The sequence below is a fragment of the Pantherophis guttatus genome, chromosome 1 (assembly GCF_059756535.1).
Source record: "Pantherophis guttatus breed Tessera chromosome 1, ASM5975653v1, whole genome shotgun sequence".
Taxonomy (NCBI): Eukaryota; Metazoa; Chordata; class Lepidosauria; order Squamata; family Colubridae; genus Pantherophis; species Pantherophis guttatus.
The window spans coordinates 116,772,737-116,793,894 of record NC_142063.1 but is presented as its reverse complement, the minus strand read 5'-3'; the positions used below and the strand labels follow the sequence as shown (position 1 = coordinate 116,793,894).

Sequence of the window (21,158 nt, the reverse complement as noted above, 5' to 3'; positions counted from 1 at the left end):
GCTGTGAAAATATTTAGACCCCTCACATCCTGGACATAAACTGTTTCAACTCCTACCCTCAAAACGACGCTATAGAGTACTGCACACCAGAACAACTGGACACAAGAACAGTTTTTTCCCGAAACGCCATCACTCTGCTAAACAAATAATTCCCTCAACACTGTCAAACTATTTACTAAGTCTGCATTATTATTAATCTTCTCATCGTTCCCACCACCCATCTCCTTCCACTTGTGACTGTATGACTGTGGCTTTGTTGCTTGTATCCTTACGATTTATACTGTTTCCTGATTGCTTATTTGTACCCTATGACTACCATTAAGTGTTGTACCTTATGATTCTTGATGAATGTATCTTTTCTTTTATGTACACTGAGAGCATATGCACCAAGACAAATTCCTTGTGTCCAATCACACTTGGCCAATAAAAAATTCTATTCTATTCTAAGGCTTCCCACAATCCCAATGCAAAGATGTAGAGACTTATTGTTATTGTGGTCTTCCTCAAGATAATCTAGGAAATAACTCATAAAAACAAACATATATAAAGTTGGGGCCACTTTATGTGTTAGATAGTGCAGAAAAATCTCATGCTTTCAAGTAAAAGGCTGGAACCCTTATATGACACCTGTGTTGGGCAGCCATACGCATATAAAATGCAGTGTGATAAATAGCATGATGCTGACAAGCACCGCAAGAGATCCACACGTAGTTTTTCTTGCAGATTTTACGACATTGTTTTTCCTCCCTTAAGCTGTTGCTCTGGCATCCCCATCACCAAAAAAAGCTGATCTACATAAAAATCGATCCAGTCCTGATGATCGGGGCCTGTGAAATAACTAATTAAATCTCAGTATCCTTAATTTATATGCCTTCGCACATTTTGACCATGCCTCTGCGGTATAAGAGTATGTCAACAAAGGAAAAGCGGGGAGCGTCTACAATATTGTGCATCTCTCGGGCTGCGCAGAGGACTAAGCTGCAGAAGGAAACAAAATGGTTCGATTTTCTTTGGTTTTTCTCCCACGGCGTTTGAGAACCAGAACTCGCTTTGCTCTCCGAGCTCATCCTCTGTTCCCATAACCAGCAGGAAGTTCGAGCTGCGCACTGGGAGATTTCGCAGGGCGGGACAGATCAGGCTTCCTTTCAGTTGGGGCCTTCGTGGTAAAGAGGAAGTAATTGGCGGCCCGGGAGGCGAAGATACCCGGCTGCTGTTCCGGCGGCGGCATCGGAAGGTGAGTGCTTGTTTGGCTTCCCGCCAGCGATTCCCTCCATCAATCCTTGTGTTTCTGAGCCCGATCTCCGGGCTCTGTCTTCTCTCTCTTCTGAAGATCTGCCGTTTGGGTTTGCAGAGTTCAGCCTTTCTTTTCCTTCAGTTGTTGCAAGACCTAACTTCCCTCCACTCCGCTTTCCCTTTGCTGCAATGTGCTTAAAAACTAGCCGCACCTCACTTATTTACATTTCTTGTGGGGTGGGGATGGAAAATCGCTTTCCTGGCTCTCTATGCAAACAAATCACGGTGCTCTCAGCTCCAGGGTTGCGGCGGCCACCTGCTTGCCGGGAGGCGTGAGTGTGGTTGGATTAGAGGCTGTTGTGGGGCGAACCGAGAGCCATTTAATGGTAGCGGTTTCTGCCAGAAGCTATCTCTAGGCTCCGGTGTTATCTTTTGGGGAATTAGAACAGAGGAGATCCGCCACTGTGTCTCCCATTTTCCAGTCTCTCCGGGAGATGGGGAAATTAGGACTCTATCTGAGAACTGGGCTTTTCCATCGCCCTCGCGTTATTCTCTGGACTGTAGAAAAATGCTTCCGGTTTAGACTACGGAATGGTCACTCATTTTTGGCGCCTGAGGCGGGGTTTGTGTGTGTGCGTGTGCCATATATGGAAAATTGGAACAGCTCACGTGAGAGCTGGAACCCCCCCCCCTTCCACTTCCTTGTAACTAAAAAGACCTTTGCCGTCTTCTCCAAGCTGTGATGTGCTCCAGAGATACAGGATTTCAGCTACCAGATCCTTGCCCAATATAGTCCTGTGGGTTGGGGTTTGTGGGAATGGAAATGCAGGACATCTGCAGAATAATACAGAATCACCTTTACTTCAAGAGTTTACTGGATGATCCAGGAAAGTAATTAATAGCAACATGCTTCTAGATCAGCTTGGTTCAGATGTAGTTGTTCAGGACGAACGAAAAATTTCTTCCGCTGTTGTAACTGCTTCACGATCCATAAGAGAAGCAATATTATTTATTAAGTTAATTTATACTAATATAAAGCTATATTAGGATTCCATTTTGAGATGTGATGAAGATGACTTTCTCAAAAGCCTCCTTGTTAAAAAAAAGATTGCTGCTGTTCCTTGGCTCCTACCCATACTTTCACTTCCACATTTGTCTAATAAAAGCTTGTGATTTTTTTTTAAGGGTCTCATATTTTGAGGAGAGATCAACAAAATATTTTTGTAGGGTGTGGTTAGATGTTTGGTTGTAATATATTTTAATTCAGCAGTCCCCAACCTTGTTGGCACCAGGCACCAGTTTCGTGGAAGACATCGAGGAAGGGTGCTTTATTCCCACTGATGTTGTTAATAAAATACCCTCCAAATGTTTTGCATAGTTCTGATACAAAGAAACCTCTCAATAGATGTGGTACCTCTCTCAGACACAGTTCAATCTAGTTATATTCTGAGGTTCAGCACAGAATGACAGATGTAATCAAAAATTTGCACCATGCCGACATACTTTTTAAAAAAAAAAATTGCTATGTGTATTATTTAACTATGCCATTTGTGTGTGTGTGTATGCTAAATATAACGTTAGCATGATAACTTAGTCATTTAACTTTGAATGAGTTTAAGGAGAACCATTTTGGTGTAGTGGTGAAGATGCTGGCCTGGAAACTAGGAGACTTGAGTTCTAGTCCTGCTTTAGGCATAAAAACTGGCTGGGTAACTTTGGGAAATTTACTCTCTTAGCCCAGCTCACTGTGGGGAAAATAGATGGAGGAAAGAGTATTAGATATCCTTGCCACCTTGAGTTATTTATAAAAGTAATAAAGATGGGGTTAGCAAGACAAAACCTATTGCAAAGCTCCTTGCAATAATGCCTTATTGATACAAATTCTTTGCATTATTTTTAGTGCAAGATGAAATCCCCAAAATTGCACAGAATATGCAATCCTTGCTTGTTCTCGGGACTCAGTACAAAACTTGCCATAAGGCCATAAGTCTGGGAGTGATCCACTGCTCTGCCATACAATTAATACATCCCTTCTGGAGCAGGATTTTTGTAATTCTGTTATAGAATGATGTGATTTGGAGCATCACGTCCGACAGCCGATCCATACTCCATAGTAGCTGCAGATTATTGAGTAGAGAAGTTGCCTCTCTGAAACATCAACTTTCTTAAAAGAAAGCAGTTACTTTTTATGGCCAAATCTGCAGTCTTTTTTTTGGGGGGGGGTGCAGGTTTATCCCCCCCCCCCATCCCTAGGGATCACAGTATTCTAGCATACAAATGGATGGAACAGTGATTTTCAGCTCCTTTTCTATATAATTGCAGTACTGCAGCTTTTGGTGGTGGAATTTTAGCTTGGTGGTTGGCACTGATGAATGCATGAAAGTAGATGCCCATTTCTGCCTTCACAGAGCAAAAACCCTTTCTCCAATACAGTGATGCAGCCCTTAAGAAGCCCTATTCATTTCAGTTGTAGCCCAGGAATCATTCTAAAGTCAGGGTAATTCTCCTAATACGTTTATGCTCGTAGTGGACCTGCAGGCTTGGCTATGATACTTTGAAAGACTGGCAGTCTTCTTATGTCCATTTTTTGCTGGTGAAAAATGGCTGGAGATGGCCTACAGTAATCTACCGGTAGAATATTTGATGTTATGCAGAAAGGCAATGTTGTAGTCATGCTTGGCTGACTTAATTAATTCATTCATTGTTCTAATTATAACCCACTTGCTTCCAGGCAAACCAGCCTGTGGAATTCCGGGTGTGGTGTCTGCAACTGTTGCCACAATGTGGTTTTCCCAGACTTGTGGACTCCTTTTTGTTATCTCTATCACCAGAGCAAGCCACCTTCTACCCAGGCCACTTTCTCATTGCAGAGGGCAAACGGCGACCCCTGAGGATGAAATGAAATTTAGAGAAATATATTTTTGTTCTTAATAGATTACTGTGCCTTGTCTTTTTCTCCTCCTCTACCCCCCTCCCCCCCCACACACCCTCCTCTCCAAAACAGGCATCGTGCTCTGTCTCCTCCAACAGCTGAAGTTATCTCTTTGCAGTTTTCCTCCAGCCCGGGTCTCAGAACTGCCATCTCAGGGTATTTTAATCCCATTATGAGCAATAGAGAAGCCTGAGTCAGAGGCATGTTGTGAAATGAGTGGTCGTGGCCTGACCTGGAAACTGTGTTGCAATCCCAGAGCTGAAAAGAAAAAAAAAGGCTCACGTGAGTCAGGAGCAAGTTGCAGCAAGCCATCAGGATGGCAGAGATTTGATTTAGGGCTGTGTCTGGCTGGAGCCCTGACAGAGAAACTCGTTTTCTGCTTTCTTGCATTTGGAGTATCCAGAGGTAAGCCGTTCCCCTTCCCCTTAGGCCACTGCAGCCACTGAATCCTGACTGGTGCAGTCCTAATGGCCAGGCAGTAGATACTTCAGTATTCGTGACCAAACATCTGCCTTAGCTTTCCCTAGGTGATGAGGTCAACATTTTGGTTTTGCCTATTTCTCCTGTTGGTGGCTTCTCTGCTCTTCACCCCTTCCCGGTCTTTGTACCCCTCTCTTTTTGTCACTATTTCCTATTCTTATTACTTGGTCATCCGTGTTCTAGCCTCCATGAGGAATAGGTAGCGGTTTAGAATAGGAATAGGTAGCGGTTTAATGCCTACTAATGAAACCATTTTGTCTTACAGCCTCTTGTGGAAACAGGAGACCATGTTTCGCAGCGAGGAGATGTGCTTGGCCCAGCTCTTCTTGCAGTCGGCTTCATCCTATGCGTGTGTTAGTGAATTAGGAGAGCGAGGCCTCGTGGAGTTCCGTGATGTATGTGCTGGAAGATTTTGGGGACTGCTTGGTGGGAAGACCAAACTAAGGATGTAATAACTGTTGGGGCTTTTCATTGCCCGGTGATTGCAAGACAGGCAGCAATCAGTCCATGGGTGTAGTTGGTTTCCTTACAAGGAAGTTGCTGTTCTTACAAAAGGAGAGGCTCCCTTTACAACTTTTTTTTTTTTTAACACAAAGCTTATGGGGGCCATCAAGTAAAAGCGACATAAATAGTGTGTGCTTAGATGTCAAACAAGGACACGGTCATAGGCAGGCAACAGAAAGAATAAATGATATTTTCATTTACTTGAGAAGTGGTTGTGCAGAAATGATCAACTACCTCTCCTTATTTATGGAAAAATGTTGGGATTGCTCGTTTGATAAGAGCCTTGCACATAAATAGAAGAGATTGAAGGCAAGACTAATTTGAGGCTAAAAGGAGGGTGTTTTATTGAGCAGATCTTGATGTGGTGCATTAAAAATTTTGGTGCCTGGTTTTGGGATGGCTAAAGCATCAGCTCTATCTTTAACCAGACCCTCATAAGCTTCTCAATAAGCCTCTTCTATTTCCAGCTGAATCCTCATGTCAGTGCCTTCCAGCGGCGCTTTGTGGGCGAATTGCGGCGTTGTGAAGAAATGGAGAAAACTTTCAGTGAGTGACACCTGCTTTGGGAGACTTGGTGGGGCTTTCCCTCTGCTGATGGAATTTTCAGAAGGTTGACAGTAAAACCTGGAAAGTAGAGGTGAAGTAAGGCCAGTAACATGCCAGCTGTAGTAGTGAAAACTGTTTTGTTAATTTATGGGCTGGCAGAAATTGTGATAGGCTTCTAGATTTTGGCTGTATGATATCAGGCTGCCCATGATTAAATAAAGCAAATCATACGACTCTCTTTTTATAATTAGAGACACATTAGATTAGTACATCATGGGACACTTTCAGCAGAAACTTTTCTAAATTAAATTATAACCACTGGTCCTTGGCAAATGGTAATTAGAATTTCTCATGCAAGCTGTTTTTTACAATTTAATAGCATGCGATTTTCTTTAATAGCTCACTTAGATGTGTTGAAAAAATATTGAAGGCACCAAGTCTTGATAACAAATATCTATGAATGGTGGCATAAAAATGTTTGAAATTGTCAGGCTATTCATTTATTGTACTTTTTATTTGGGATTGGCGGTCTTTATCCATTTATTATGTTGCTGATTAATTTGGGGGAAATAACCCACTTCTAAAATAGAAAAAAATAAGACATAAAAAGTATAATAAGAAAATAATTTCCTTTTAGGAAAACATTCTGTATCCAGTCTCCATTCTATAGTCACTAGTAGTACCTTGCTAGGGCTCTGGTGATCCAATTCAGAGGTAGACAGAAGAAAGAATTGGGGTTGTATCACATTGTTTGTTCTCAGATTATAAAAACTCGTATCTTTCTTCTGCAGGAAAGTGCTCAGAATTTCATAAAAAATATAAACTGCAGAGAGTTTTAGGAAGTGAAACCATACAGGAAACTCCTAAATTTCATAAATTTTATTGCTGAAAACGAAAGAATGATTGTGGTGGTAACTTTGGTAGGCCACTGCAACTCATCAGCTAGCAGGCTGAATGTAGTCCATTAAACTATTTGGCATAACTTTTTGGGTGCTAAACCTGGGCACCATTTCTGCAGTCAGCAGGACTTGCAATATATTGAGTCTACTCATGGTTTGCTCAATCTAGTGTTCCAATTTGGCAAGTATAAGATGTGTGGACTTCCCTCTCAATTCCCCGGCCAGCATGAATTCTGGGAGTTGAAGTTGTTGCAACTAAAAATTGCTAAATTTGAAAACCACCAGTTCATCCTAATGTTGCCAGCCCCACTTTCCCTCAGCTCTCCAGATTTTGGATGAGTTTTTTCCCCCTGCTGGCAGGGATTCATCTTGGGCCCTTCTGCATGTAAAGCACAAACCTTGCTGCTGAGTCCCAGTGCTAGGTGAGCTGCACTGAGCACGCTGAAGCCCTTTTCTGAGCTGGGCTTGGGAAAAATCTGAACTAAGACACAGGGTGGATTTGATTTAAATCGAGTTGATTTAAATCACAATTTAAATCATGATTTAAATCACTAGTAAAAAGGCTTGATTTAAATCAACTCGATTTAAATCATAATTTTTAAAGAGCAACTGTCATCTCTGCTACTCCTTTGACCCACTGTTGACTCACCGATAGACCCAGTGTTGCAGAATATACAGCCTCATGCTATATAACTAAGCTCCATTTCATGCTGAATAAACTAAATTATTTATGTATCTTAAATAGAAAACTATCTTACGATAGATTTTTACCCCAAAAGTTTTTTATTAAAATAAATTCGATAAAAATAAAAAAAAAATCCGATTTAAATCAAAAAAATCCAATTTAAATCAAAAAAATCTGATCTGATTTTTTTTTGATTTAAAAAAAAAAATTATTGATTTTTATCCACCCTGCTAAGACACCAAATCTAGGTCTTGGGCTTCTTTTTATCCCCTTTTTTCTCCAGCTTTTTTGGCCCAGGAAGTGCAGAAAGCTGGACGGTCTTTGGAGCCTCCAGAAGAGAATCTGCCAGCCCCCTTGGCCCGTGAGGCCCTGCGTATCCAGGAGCAGTCTGAGACCCTGTCACAGGAGCTGCGGGAGGTGAGCCACAACCGGGAGGCCCTGCTTGGTCAGCTTCAGGAACTGCGGGAGCATATTCAGGTGCTGCAGGAGGGCCAGCGTTTCACTGGTCAATTGGTAAGTAATCCCTTCCTCTTCCTGTTCCAAATCTACTTCTCTGGCAGTCAGGCAAATTTGGGGACTCGGAGGGAAAGAGGGAGCTGTTGGGGTGGGGTTGTTTGAGGCCTTGGATCCAAGGGTTGAGCAAAAAGCTGAGGATGAAACACCTTTTGCAACAGTGATGGGTTTCAAATTTTTTTACTAACTGGTTCTGTGGGTGTGGTTTGGTGGGCGTGGCTTGGCATGGCGTGGCTTGGCATGGCTTGGTGGGCGTGGCTTGATGGGTGTGGCAGGGGAAGGATACTGTAAAATCCCCATTCCCACCCCACCCCAGGGAAAGGATACTGTAAAATCTCCATTCCCTCCCCAATCCAGGGGAAGGTTACTGCAAAATCCCCATTTCCTCCTGATCAGCTGGGACTTGGGAGGCAGAGAATAGATGGGGGTGGGGCCAGTCAGAATTTTTACTACTGGTTCTCTGAACTACTCAAAATTTCCGCTACCGGTTCTCCAGAACTGGTCAGAACCTGCTGAAACCCACCTCTGTTTTGCAACCAAATAACCAAAGGAGAGTGGAAGGAGAGCTTCCATGGCTTTAATCCTGGGTTGTCACATCTACCACCAGGTGCCCCTTGATTCGCCTGTCCTTTCTCGTGCTTTCTCTGAAAGAGATCCTCTGCTTGACCCCACCATGCTACACCGTCCTGACCTCAGAATCAAGTGAGTGAAGGTTGGGTGAGGTTTGCTTGCTCAGATAAGGAATATTGGTGGAAGAGCCTGCCGACTCTTCTCTCACCTACTGTATTTCAAGGGATCGTATTTACTGGTTTGAGGGTATTTTGACGGATTCCTTTCATGGAAGAGATGAAGTACTCCTGTACTCTGAAGTACACTTAATGTACCTAACTTAATACATGATGTGCACAATGTTGCCTTGGGATACTGAACAATCAGCCTTCAAAATTTAATTTAGGTTTTTTTCCCTTTCACCCTGCCCCTGAAGCTTTGTGGCAGGTGTGATACATCCATGGCGGGTGAATTCCTTTGAACGGCTGTTGTGGCGTGCGTGCCGTGGATACCTTGTTCCTCATTTCACAGAGATGACAGAGCCTATTGAAAATCCATCCACGGTAAGATGAAATACAGTAAGAGGAAAAACTGGGCTGGTTGGCTGGGAATGGTAACACCTTAAGGCTGCGGCAATTTTTCTTAACCTTGTGTCTTTCAAACGTGTTGGAACTGCAACTCCCCTCTACAATCTATATATATAAAAATGGATGTGTGTGTGTGTGTATGTTCCAGCATAACTCTGGAACACCTTGAGCAATTTCAACCAAACTTGATACACAGATGACTTATTATCTGGTAAAACATTCGGGGGGGTAAGACATCCCTAGCACCCCTAGGGGTGTATGTGTGTGTCTGCGTCTGTATGTTCCAGCATAATTCTGGAACGCATCGAGCAATTTCAACCAAGCTTGGTTACTTTCTGGAAAAAAAATACTGTGGGGGTAAGACACCCCTAACACCCCTCAGGATGTGTGTGTGTGTGTGTGTGTGTGTGTGTGTATAAAAATAAATACAAATAAATAAATACCCTGGCAACATTGGGTTATCAGCTAGTTGAAAATAAGAATATCCCTGGCTGGGTTATAGAGTATAGGGTTATAGGCTACAGGCAATCCAGAGAGTCTAGCTCACGGATGTCAAACTCGTGGCATCACGTTGCCATCACGTGACGTTTTGTGATGATGTTTTCCTTCATGGAGCTGGGATGGGTGTGACCTGTGCATGATTCATTCGGCCTGCGGGCCACCAATTTTACCCCCCTGTTCTAGCTTCATACAGGGGTGACCATAGTGAGGCAGTGCATGTTTGTGAAGTCATCAAAGCCTGTCCTTTCATAATTCCTTCCCTTCCCACAGTTGCATGTGAGATTCAAGATGGGTATGATTAGATTACAACAGCAATTGTTGAACCATTGGAAGACACGAAGGGCTAGGTCAGGGACAGATCACATAGATCTAATGGAGTCATTAAGAATAGATCCAAAGCTGATAGTACATAATAATGAATTGATGGGCAGGCAGAAATACAGATAGTCCTCAACTTACAACAGTTCATTTAGTGACCGTTCAAAGTTACAGCAGTGCTGAAAAAAGTGACTTATGACCGTTTTTCACACTTACAACCCTTGTAGCCTCCTCATGGTCACATGATCAAAATTCAGATGCACATTTGTGACAGTTGCAATGTCCTGGGGTTATGTGATTGACTTTTGCGAACTTCTGACAAGCAAAGTCAACGGAGAAGCCAGATTCACTTTAACAACCATGTTATTAACTTAACAACGGCAGTGTTAAGTGATTCACTTAACAACTTTGGCAAGAAAGTTCATAAAATGGGGTCTTCTTCTAAGGCAGGCCACAAAAGATATTGACAGTCTGAATTGTATAGGGGATCCTCAATTTACAATCACGATTGAGTCCAAAATTTATGTTGCTAAGTGAAACATTTGTTAAGTGAGTTATCCTATTCTTCCATTCTCCTATTCTTCCTATTGCAAATGCTCCTGAACAGCCTGTCTTTTCCTGTGTAGGGGGAAAGCATCACCTGGGTCATCTTCCTCATCTCCTACTGGGGTGATCAGATTGGGCAGAAAATCCGTAAGATCGCCAACTGGTGAGTGCTCTGGATATTGTGTCCTCCCTTCCTATCCCTTGTTTACCAGTGCTTCTACTTTAGTGCAGTCCAACACAACAGGTGTATCATTCAGAGATACACAGATGCATGTAAATGTGTGTGTTTGTGTATGTATATGTATACACACACACATGTATACATATACATACATACACATACTTTACATGTATCTGTGTATCTGATTCATTCCATGATATTGTCACTGTCGTAATTGCGAACAGTGAAGAAATCACTAAATGGGGACTATCCGTATAGACTGTGCTTTGATTAAATTGGAAATTTTGTCATCCCCCTTGGCACCACTACATCTATTACCAATACTGTCCTCTGGCACCTGTCTATCACCACAATGTCAGGCATGTATGTATAGGTCGTAAATGCAAGGATTGATTGTAAGATTACTTTTCATCCGCATTAACTGCAGTTGTGAAACGAGGCAGTTGCTAAATAAGGATTACCTCTAAAGCAGGGCCCCCAATCTTTTGGGCACCAGGGACCGGTTTCATGGAGAGAGGTTTTCCCATGATTTCGTAAGCTCCCTGCGCATCCCACAGATGGAGCTTCGCTTGTTTCCACGGCCCGGTTTCTGGCATGCCACAGATAGGTGCTGGTCCGTGGACAGGGTGTTGTGGACCTCTGCTCTAAAGCAAAGGAAAGCTGAAGTAAGATCGTAAGCACTGTTGCATTTTCAGTTAGTGACCACTTTACTTAACAATCCAGTTGCTGGTCTCAATTGTGGTTACTAAACAAGGATGCCTACGGTTAGGTATTGATGTTGTGTGTAAAGTAAATGCAGCCAATATTCCTTACTTACTTAATAGTGAAGCCTTTTCTTCCATTCTAAGGTTGTTTTCATGAGGTGTTCCTTCCTCAGTCTGACGTCATTCAGATATTGCCTCTTTTCCCAAAGCTCTGGAGCTATTCTGAGGATCTCCCCACTAGCCATGCTGCCAATTCCCCAAGAGCTTCTGCTTCCCCAGCTCAGTCTCCCCATATGCATAGCTGGCTTCCCCATAAGCAGTCTGTGACTCATAATGCATTGTGTTTCTCCCCAGCTTTCATTGCCACCTGCACCCGTATCCTGAGAATGAAGCTGAGCGCATGGATACCTTGCGTGGGCTGCGAACTCAAGTGGAAGACCTGAACATTGTAAGGATTCTTTGCAGGATTGGGGCAGTGTACAGGAGGCTGTGGTGGATCGAGTACTTTTTTCCCCAGGGAAAGAAAGAAAACTAAGAAATCTAATAATGGCACATTTTACATAAATATTATCACTTCAATTTTTCCCTCAAGATTTATCAGCAATGTTTTTCAACTTTTTCGACTGCTGGGCACAAGTTATATATAGTTGGAATCCTACAAAAATTTGCAAGAGTCCTTTGTTCTTTTCTTTCTTTCTTTCTTTTTTGCATTTTTTTTTAGTTTATTGAAAAAAGGTTAAAATACAAAATGCCAAAATATTAAAAAAAAAACCACACACAACAAAAAAGATATTGACAAAAAGGTGTCTTTTAAAAAAAACCCAAACCAACATATATACACATAGCATCCTCCCTAGCTGAATGCTGATTGGTATAGTACAGCAATGTTGGTTTCCCCATGCAAAACAGGCCAAAAGAATTTTAAACTGGTAAACTACTAAATCTACTTACAAATTGTTAGCCTGTCATCTGTAAACTATATTAATAATGAAGTAGTTAACAGGAAAAAATAACAAACATATTATGTAAGAATATAAAAATAATAAAAATTGTGAACAGTAATAGAAGAAAGACAAAGCTAAAGTTCCAAAAAATTTCCAGAAATTTACAACGACTGAAATCCTGAATCATCCCAAATATTAACCTTAATTGGTCCTGGATCAAATATTCAAGTTTGTTTCTATATACTATCTCTTTATCAATTGCTGATTGATTGAATACAATAAGTCCTGTCTCCAAAGCAAAAACTTTGGCTTTGGAAGATCCCTTTGTTCTAGATCAGAATTCTGCAAAGTGGTGGCATTTGTCCACGAGTTCACCAAATCTTACAAGTTGTGTAATTTTTAAAAATGTTATTTTTGGAAAGCCAGCTGCGCTTCTTAGATATCATATTTGCCCACCACTCCTGTAAAATGCTTTTTTTTCCCCTTCAAAGCAAATAAAAGGCATTCCTTTCTTAGTTCTTGAAATGCAGAGGTATTTTCTTTTTCTGTGTTTTGTGTTTTACCCAAGTTTGATTTGGAAGGGTCTGTGTCCTTCTCCTTCCTGTCCCCCCCCCCCATTCTCCTATTTGTTCTCCTCACTTCTTATAATAAATTGTTTCCATTTCTTTCACTAATTTATAAACGTAATCAGAACATTGGGGGAAGATATCAGTTTAAAAAGTATAGATATGGTGAGGTCAGAATGGAAGGAGAATGTTGTGGGATATATTAAGGAAGTTTGGCTGTGGCACCAATATTTTTTACCGTTAGTATATGATGTTTTATTCTTTGATTGTGGTCCACCCAGAGTTTTGTTTTAAGACAGGTGGGCATACACATATTTTGAATGAATTAACGAATGATGACTGAATAAACGAATGAATAAATAGGCCTGTGACGGGATGAGGCTTCTGTATTTTCTAGATTTAAAGATAACTTTGACAGTCACTGCTCTGAGCATCTTCTTCCATTGCTAATTAAATAATATTAACTTTAAATCACTCTGCTAATGAAAGCTATGAACTCACTCCATTTTGTGTTGCCCCCAAACTCTTGCAAATAGGTATTGGGCCAGACAGAACAGTACTTGGACCAGGTGCTTCAAAAAGTACTTTTGTTTCTACCTGCATGGCAAGTCCAGATCCAGAAGATGAAGGCTATCTACTTCATCCTCAACCAGTGCAGCTTCAGCATCACTGATAAATGCCTCATTGGGGAGGTCTGGTGCCCTGTCCGTGACCTTCCTGCTGTGCAACTGGCCCTGCGCGAAGGATCGGTAAGTGCCACTGGATGTCTGTAGGGATGTCTCTTCTCCTCTTGTCATCCTACTTCTGCACTGCCTGAGATGCTGTAGACCACGAGGAGAAATGTATTGCTTTTTCTCAATAAGATTAATTCATTCCTCTTCGCACTAGTATAGGGGTGGGCAACTGTGGCCCTTTTACAACCTGTGGACTTCAACTCCCAGAATTCCTGAGACAGCCAAGCTGGCTCAGGAATTCTGGGAGTTGAAGTCCACAGGTCATAAAGGGGCCATATTTGCCCACCCCTGCACTAGTAGCTGAAAGGAAATTGCTTTGGCTTATAGGTTAACCAATAAGAGCTGCCTCCACCCCCGAAATGTTGCAGGATTGGTGCCCCTATTCTCAGATAGCTGATTTACCATTCTGACCATCCCCACTCAAGCTTCCTCAAGTAGGGAAGTATCTCCTCTGAAGATTGTTATTTCCCTCCCCCCACAAAAAAAGTATAATTCATTAAGGCAAGCCTTGTGCTCTTAGAGCATACAAGTATTTCCTGTATGTTTTGGCTACATAACAACCAGTACCTAATGGACTGAGATTGTTACTACTACCAGTATGTAATTAATTTGCTTTGCCATTTCCCCTGTGGAGCAGTAAATTTAAAAAAAAAAGGTTTCTAATTCTCATGGTTATAAAGAAATGCTTGGAAATATGTAAATAATGTGTTCTTAAAATCTCAGAAACTAAAGACAAGGCTGAAAACGTCCGGTGGCTGAAAAATGTGAATTCAGGGACTTGCATAGCTCCTGGATCCTCCTTGGAGGCTGCAGGTAGCTTCCCTGTAACGTTCAGATTTTAAAGCTGTGACTTTTCTCAAAATAATTTAGATTATTTTGAGATAGGACTTCAAGCTTTCCAATTAGTCCACAGAGTTCTGGATTGTGAGAGGTAGCAAAAGGTAATAATGGAAGATAATTAGAATTTGTAACCTGGAGGCTTAATTTTTTTTGGAAAGCAATAGCTGAGTAGTAGCCTCTGCAAAGAGGCAATTGCACTTGTCATGGTGCACTTGATTTAGTGCTCCAGATGCTTTTAGGATGGGTTGCAATTTATCTTTGGGTGAGTACTTGGATGACTCATTACTCTGCATTCTAGAGGTTGAGCCACTGCAAACCAGCTCAGAAAGAGAGTGAGGAGGAAAACTGGCCAAGCCCAAGTACATCTGTTACCTAAACTGCCCTGGGTGATTCTTTTTTGTTCCTACAGCAGCGCAGTGGTTCTGGAGTAGAGTCCTTTGTCCACCGGATTATCTGCACTGAGAGCCCCCCAACTCTCATTCGCACCAATAAATTCACTGCAGGCTTCCAGAACATTATTGATGCCTATGGGGTGGCCAGCTATCAAGAGATGAACCCAGGTGAGGAAATGTGCTACATCCCTCATCTCTTCACCCTTGGAGGTTTGGTCCATTGCTTGATACTCATTTCCTTACCAATGACGGGGGACAGTTGCAGTAACAGATATGACATCTCACTTCCAAACAAGGGTAAACCATGTGGAGAATAAGAGGGAGAAGAAATCCATCAGGGACAAGTGTTGGTTCTAGAGATTGCATAAGCCTAACAGGATGGAATATGAGATGATGAGATATGTTGATTACTCTTGATTCTTTTGTGGTTCCAAAAAAACAACCAAGGCGCAGGGATGATGACAGTTTAGACTGACTAAAGCAACAGGGCAACAGTAGCTGTGGAACTTTCCTTGGGCCTCTCAGCTAATGTCAGCTCTCCTTTGCAGCTCCTTACACCATCATCACTTTCCCTTTCCTCTTTGCCGTCATGTTTGGGGATGTTGGCCATGGACTACTGATGTTCCTCTTTGCCCTTTGGATGGTGCTTTTTGAGAACCGGCCTGGAATGAAGAAGGCGGAAAATGAGGTGAGCCTTGGTTGAAGAGGAATGTGCACTTTAAGTAGATGGTGAAGAAATGATCTGTTTGAACTATTTCTCCCAGATATCTGGAAATAATTTTAGAACAAGTTCATCCTCTTTTTTTTTTCCTTAAGGACCACAAGATGGTGCTACCCCTTTTTTAAATCCGTAAAAAAACAAATGTGAATTAGTTTTAGTTGTATCTCTGACTAGTTGGGAAGCTGAACACTTTCAGAAACTAACATAATAACCGTATATGGGCTGCTGAATATGTTCCCTCTATGCATCATATACAGTATACTTAATGTTACCTTCCCTAATCAGATCTGGCAGATGTTCTTTGCGGGCCGCTACCTCATCCTCTTAATGGGTGCCTTCTCTATTTACACTGGTTTCATCTACAATGAATGCTTCAGCAAGGCACTGACTATCTTCCCCTCTGCTTGGAGTGTTGCTGCTATGGCCAACAACTCGGACTGGAGGTACGGAAGTGTCTGTCCTTAAAGCCAAAAACCTTCTCCTTTGGGGAGGCCATAGTCATCACTTGAAACTCTTCTTTTCCTTACAGCTCGGAATATATCATAGAAAGCCTTTCTCTAAATCTGGACCCCAATGTCACTGGCGTCTTTAATGGTCCCTACCCTTTTGGGATAGATCCGGTAAGTGAGTGGCAACTTGAAACAAATAGCCATGTGAGTTACTGCCGCTTGATGTGTGCTGGATGAAAAGTAACTAGGTGTATTTAACCATGTTGAACAAATTTGAAGTTCATAGGCTTCCATTGTCTTTCCTTTCTTTGACCTAAAATAGCCGATTGTAAGGATTTCAATGGGAATTCTCAATGCAATGTACCTATTTTCCTTAGTTAGATCCTGCCTTTCCTTCAGGAGCTTAAGGTGGCATATGTACTGTGCTCCCTCCCAATTTATTTCCAGAAAGGCTGAAGACTTTCTTGAAAAAAAGACTCCCTTTGTGGTGAGAGCTGGCATCAGATAACTCCACTGACTGCTGAGCATCTTGCTGCAATGTTGTTGCTGCATCAACAATAGGTGGTTATATAGCTGACTAACTAACTAACATGCAAAATGCCATGATGTAGCTAACAAAAGTGGTTCCCCACTTAGTCATTGAGTTCTCTTGGTTTCTTTGGCCCAGTCTGTATGGCAGAGATAAAACGAGGGAAAAACCAGTATAGCAATAGCAATAGCACTTAGACTTATATACTGCTTCATAGTGCTTTTACAGCCCTCTCCAAGTAGTTTACAGAGTCAGCATATTGCCCCCAACAATCTGGGTCCTCATTTTACCTACCTCGGAAAGATGGAAGGCTGAGTCAACCTTGAGCCTGGTGAGATTTGAACTGCTGAACTGCAGCTAGCAGTCAGCTGAAGTAGCCTGCAGTACTGCACTCTAACCACTACGTCACCTCGGCTCTTTATATACTATCTTAAGCTTTCATTGGAAAAAAGCAATGTAAATGCATTAAATAAATAAATAAACTATAGTTTGAACAGAAGGATATGATGGGATGTAATAAACTTTTTAAATATAATTTGAATGTTAATTTCCCAACAGATTTGAATTTCTGTTGCATTTATTATATAAATAATAATGCTTGCTGAATATTTAACCATGGCAGCATGTAGTTTCCTAATATCAAACACCCCTGTGCTGGTATCCAAGTATATTGGGCTACAACGCCAAGGAATTAGTTACAGCATTCTGACAGGGAATTCTGGGAGATGTATTTCCAACTCAACTAAAGGTCAATAGCGAGGCGAAAACTGACTTAAGACAAAACAAAATTAATATCAGTTTAATATCTCAATGTAGTTCTGAGATTAAATCAGAATTGTAGTTAACTTTAGGCAAATATGTAATCTCAGATTCAGTTTGGGTTATATGCATTTGCAATATACTGTATTTATTTCCATTGCCATCCTTTGTTTAAATGTACAAAGATATATTTAAAAAAGGTGCCATCTTGGCATCCATATATTGTAACCAATCAGTTATATGAAAGAACAGATTTTCAACCTGTTTTGACGGAAAAACCTTTTCCCACTCCATGTTGCTCTTTTATGTAGAGATGTTTCTTTTATATCCAAAGTCCAGCTGTAAATAAGACCGAACCAGAATTAAAATTAATTGGATTTTTCTTTCCTCTGCTTTCCTTTTATTTGTTTCCCCTTCCCAAATCTGAACTGGCTCTTGTCACTGCTATGCGTGGGATTTTTCTCTTCATCTCTTATGAACCAGATCTGGAGTCTGACTATTAATCACCTCACCTTTCTAAACTCCTACAAAATGAAGATGTCTGTGATCTTGGGCATTTTTCACATGACCTTTGGAGTGTTTGTTGGCATCTTCAACCACTTGTGAGTATCCAGATGATGTACCTCTGCTTGGTCAACCAAGGGGGTCTTGGAAAGAGAGGGTTTTAAAAGGGAGTTGGATACATTTATGGAGGGTAAAACTGCTAGTAGCTAGAGATAATGACAGCTATATGCTACCTCCTCTTCCTTAGAGGGGGAGGAACATAATGGGGATTGAGCTGTTGCTTCTCAAGAGGCATCTGGGTAATCAGTGATATTGGGCTGGATGTGTCTCTGATGGTTTTGTTGATGACTTCTCCTGTCTGTCTGGTTTGCAGCCACTTCAAGCAAAGATACAAGCTCCTATTGGTTTTCCTTCCAGAGATCACTTTCCTTCTGCTGCTTTTTGGCTACCTTGTAATCCTGATATTTTACAAATGGTTTATGTATGATGCTTCTAACTCCATGTTCGCCCCTAGCATTCTCATCCAATTCATTAACATGTTCCTGTTTTCAGAGAGTGCTGGAAGTCCTCCGCTCTATAAGCACCAGGTAACTGCTTTTAGCATTATATCCTATCTTTTGATTACCTATTTAAAAAGTATTCCTCCCTTTAATTCTCAGTTGTTTTTCTTCCTTCCAGAATTTGTTATGTTGAATGGGACAAATAACACTTATTTGTTCCAAATGTGCACATTGTCAAATAGTACAGGAATAGAGGAAGCTGTTTGGGGATAAAATGTTCCCTTGAAATCTGGTTTTTTGTTTTTTTTAATGTTCATATTCCTAAGGCTGCCAAATGTGTCAGTGATTTGATGGCATGCAAAATTAAACATGGGCATATAAAGCAACAAACAAAAACAGAAATAGAAGATGGTTTCCCCAGTAAAAAATTATTTAGACCCCTCAGATAGGAACCCTGTGTCTCACACTAATCAGAGCCTAGGGAAATATCTGAGTGATGCTATTTGATAGAACAGGGATGACAACAGAAAAAGGGTCCAATTGGATGGCATTGTTTAACAGATGGGATCTTATGGAAGGAGATAAAAACAGTAGGAAAAAGGATTAACCATAACCCCCTCTATCTTCATATAACCCCCTCTGGTTCTGATAATTATGTGTACCAATTTGGCCATCTCATCCACAATCAAATTATGAATGAAAGTAGCCTTGTTACATATTAAGATGGCTTTTTTCTATTCAATCATTGATATTCATTTGCATTTGTTTTTTAATGATGGATCTGTGACCAGCTTTTTTGAGAAATGTTATTTGAGATGAATTTTCTGTCCAAATGGTGATGGTGGTTTTACAAATCAATTCATCATTTGGTTTTCTTTTTTTCTTTTTTTTTTTTTTTATTGAAAAGGTTTTCAAATACAAATTTTTCCCCCTTTTTCCCCCCCCTCCCCCCCCTCCCTAACCCCCCCTCCCCACCCTTCCCCCCCTGTGACTTCTTCGTAACAAAAAAAAAACCCTAATTCATAACAGATTACTTACTCCCTCCTCAAAATACTGACCTTTACTTACTAAAAGTATTATAAATCCCCCTTTATCCATACATTTCAGAAAAGAAGAAGAGAAAAAAAAAAACAAAACAAAAAAAAAACAAACACATTATACTATAACTATTATAAAATAACTCTAATTTAGCATAATAGTGTTTTATATCTATGCATTATTGCAACAATTCAAAACCACCTTCCACTTTAAAACTATACAATAAGTCCTACTTTAATAACATTTCAAAGCGGGCTCCCCATAAAATCTAATTTAACATTTATTCCACTCTATCCATTTCCTCCACTCCCCTAAATGTATCACTTAAAAATCCCTTTTCTTAAACTAATCAGTCTGTAGCTAGCTTATTCACCCACTGTCTTACAAATTTACCATACACAACAATTCTTGATATCTTTAATTCACTGCCCACACTACTTAAAAATATATATATATATATATTCCATTATATCTAAATAAAAAAAGAAAAGACAATAACTTTAAATTTATAGTCCATATAATATCTTCTTGAAGTCTTTCCACTGGATTGTTAAAACCAACATCCATAATAGGGTGACATAGCTTGCGGATGCAACAGTTTATTCAAGATCTCCAATCATATCTGCCCCCATCAGTAGTAAACATCTTCTTATATATATAAAAGTAAAAACAACCACCCGAGTGACATTATAATTGTATTCCATATAATAATAATTGTGGGTTTCATCAGGATTATTAATTTCCATCATCGTATTGGGTAACAACCCGATCTTCTGCATGTCCCAATGTGATTCTCTTGCCTTATAATTCAAGATAATTATAATATATTTATCAACACAAAAAGAAGTTTCAAAATAGATAATTCAAAACCATCAATTTGAGGCTCTTTCCATGTCCCAAAATTACGGCAATGCAGAGATCTGCCACTATCCTCAGGATGATATTGACCAATATGTCGCCTCCTCTATGTTTTCACATAATCATTCATATTTTAAAATCACTGGCTTCACTGTTGCTTGGGTTAGAAATTTCTATTTTTGTACAACCTATTTCTTTTTTTGTTTTCTTTTTGTGGGTTTGACCTCCATCCTAATTTTTTGTGTCTCGCATTTCTTTTTTATCCCTTGTATATCCTCTAATTGGTTTCCATGCTTGTCCTTGCCTTGATAAGTCATCACATTAAAATCAGATGGCACTTCTCTCAAATTTGTAGATAATCCAGCTGGGGTATCCGATAAATCCAAAGGCAATTTATCTGGTACAGTCTCTGTCTTTAGTTCCAGCTCCTTCTGCTTATCCTGTATTATATCTGAAGACGTTAAATTCATTTTCAACCTATTTTGATAAAATTCTTCCGCCCTTTCAACAGTATTTAACTGGTATCTTTCTCCTTGATATCTCAATATAATACCAACTGGGACGTCCCACCGGAATTGAATATTTCTCCTTTTTAACTCAGACACCAGAAAGCCAAATTTCTTCCTTTCCATTAGTATCTTAGGTGGGAGTTCCTTGTAAATCCAAATCTTTCTTCCATACAATTGCAAATTAGAATTGAAGGAATTTTGCACAATTTTATTCCTAATTTCTTTATCTGAAAAATAGATTACCACATCTCTAGGCAATTGCCTTTGCTTGGCAGTCCAAGAGTTTATTCGATAAGCTCTGTCAATCCTACAAAACACTTCCTCAGGTTGAATCTTTAAAATCCCAGCTAGAAATTCAGAAGATATTTTCCTTAAGTCATCTCTGTTATTTTCCTGCAAACCTCTAAGTCTTATTGCATATTCTGTGAAATTATATTGTATCTTTAGAACCTCTTTTTGAATCCTCTGTTCCAGATATTCTACATTACCAGACTTTTGGTCAGCATCCATTTTAAATTTTTCTTCTGAACTATAATCCTGAATATTTAACAAATCATTTTCAATTTTTTGAATTCTATTGTCCAATTTATCTTGAATTTCATCCATTTTTGACTCTAGTAAATTAATATTTGTATCC

The 21,158-nt window shown here is 40.4% G+C and overlaps 1 protein-coding gene across 8 annotated transcripts in view; it reads left to right on the top strand.

Moving 5' to 3' along the window:
- Positions 1-21,158, top strand: part of TCIRG1 (T cell immune regulator 1, ATPase H+ transporting V0 subunit a3) — a 36,182-nt gene that overhangs the window by 8,282 nt on the left and 6,742 nt on the right. Inside the window, exons 1-16 of one of the 8 annotated variants that reach the window (XM_034433859.3) lie at positions 1,117-1,234; positions 4,238-4,570; positions 4,911-5,040; positions 5,617-5,695; positions 7,563-7,792; positions 8,400-8,494; positions 8,778-8,904; positions 10,374-10,456; positions 11,533-11,626; positions 13,225-13,437; positions 14,672-14,822; positions 15,203-15,342; positions 15,661-15,818; positions 15,905-15,995; positions 17,596-17,714; positions 17,990-18,203. In XM_034433859.3, coding sequence (XP_034289750.2) covers positions 4,933-5,040; positions 5,617-5,695; positions 7,563-7,792; positions 8,400-8,494; positions 8,778-8,904; positions 10,374-10,456; positions 11,533-11,626; positions 13,225-13,437; positions 14,672-14,822; positions 15,203-15,342; positions 15,661-15,818; positions 15,905-15,995; positions 17,596-17,714; positions 17,990-18,203 — 1,902 coding nt within the window. In that variant the 5' untranslated portion in view covers positions 1,117-1,234; positions 4,238-4,570; positions 4,911-4,932. Of the gene's footprint in view, positions 1-1,116; positions 1,235-1,277; positions 1,344-1,937; positions 2,125-4,237; positions 4,571-4,910; positions 5,041-5,616; positions 5,696-7,562; positions 7,793-8,396; positions 8,495-8,777; positions 8,905-10,373; positions 10,457-11,532; positions 11,627-13,224; positions 13,438-14,671; positions 14,823-15,202; positions 15,343-15,660; positions 15,819-15,904; positions 15,996-17,595; positions 17,715-17,989; positions 18,204-21,158 lie in introns of those variants that run through there. The other 7 variants (XM_034433856.3, XM_087883602.1, XM_087883588.1 and 4 more) reach the window with 7 other exon arrangements.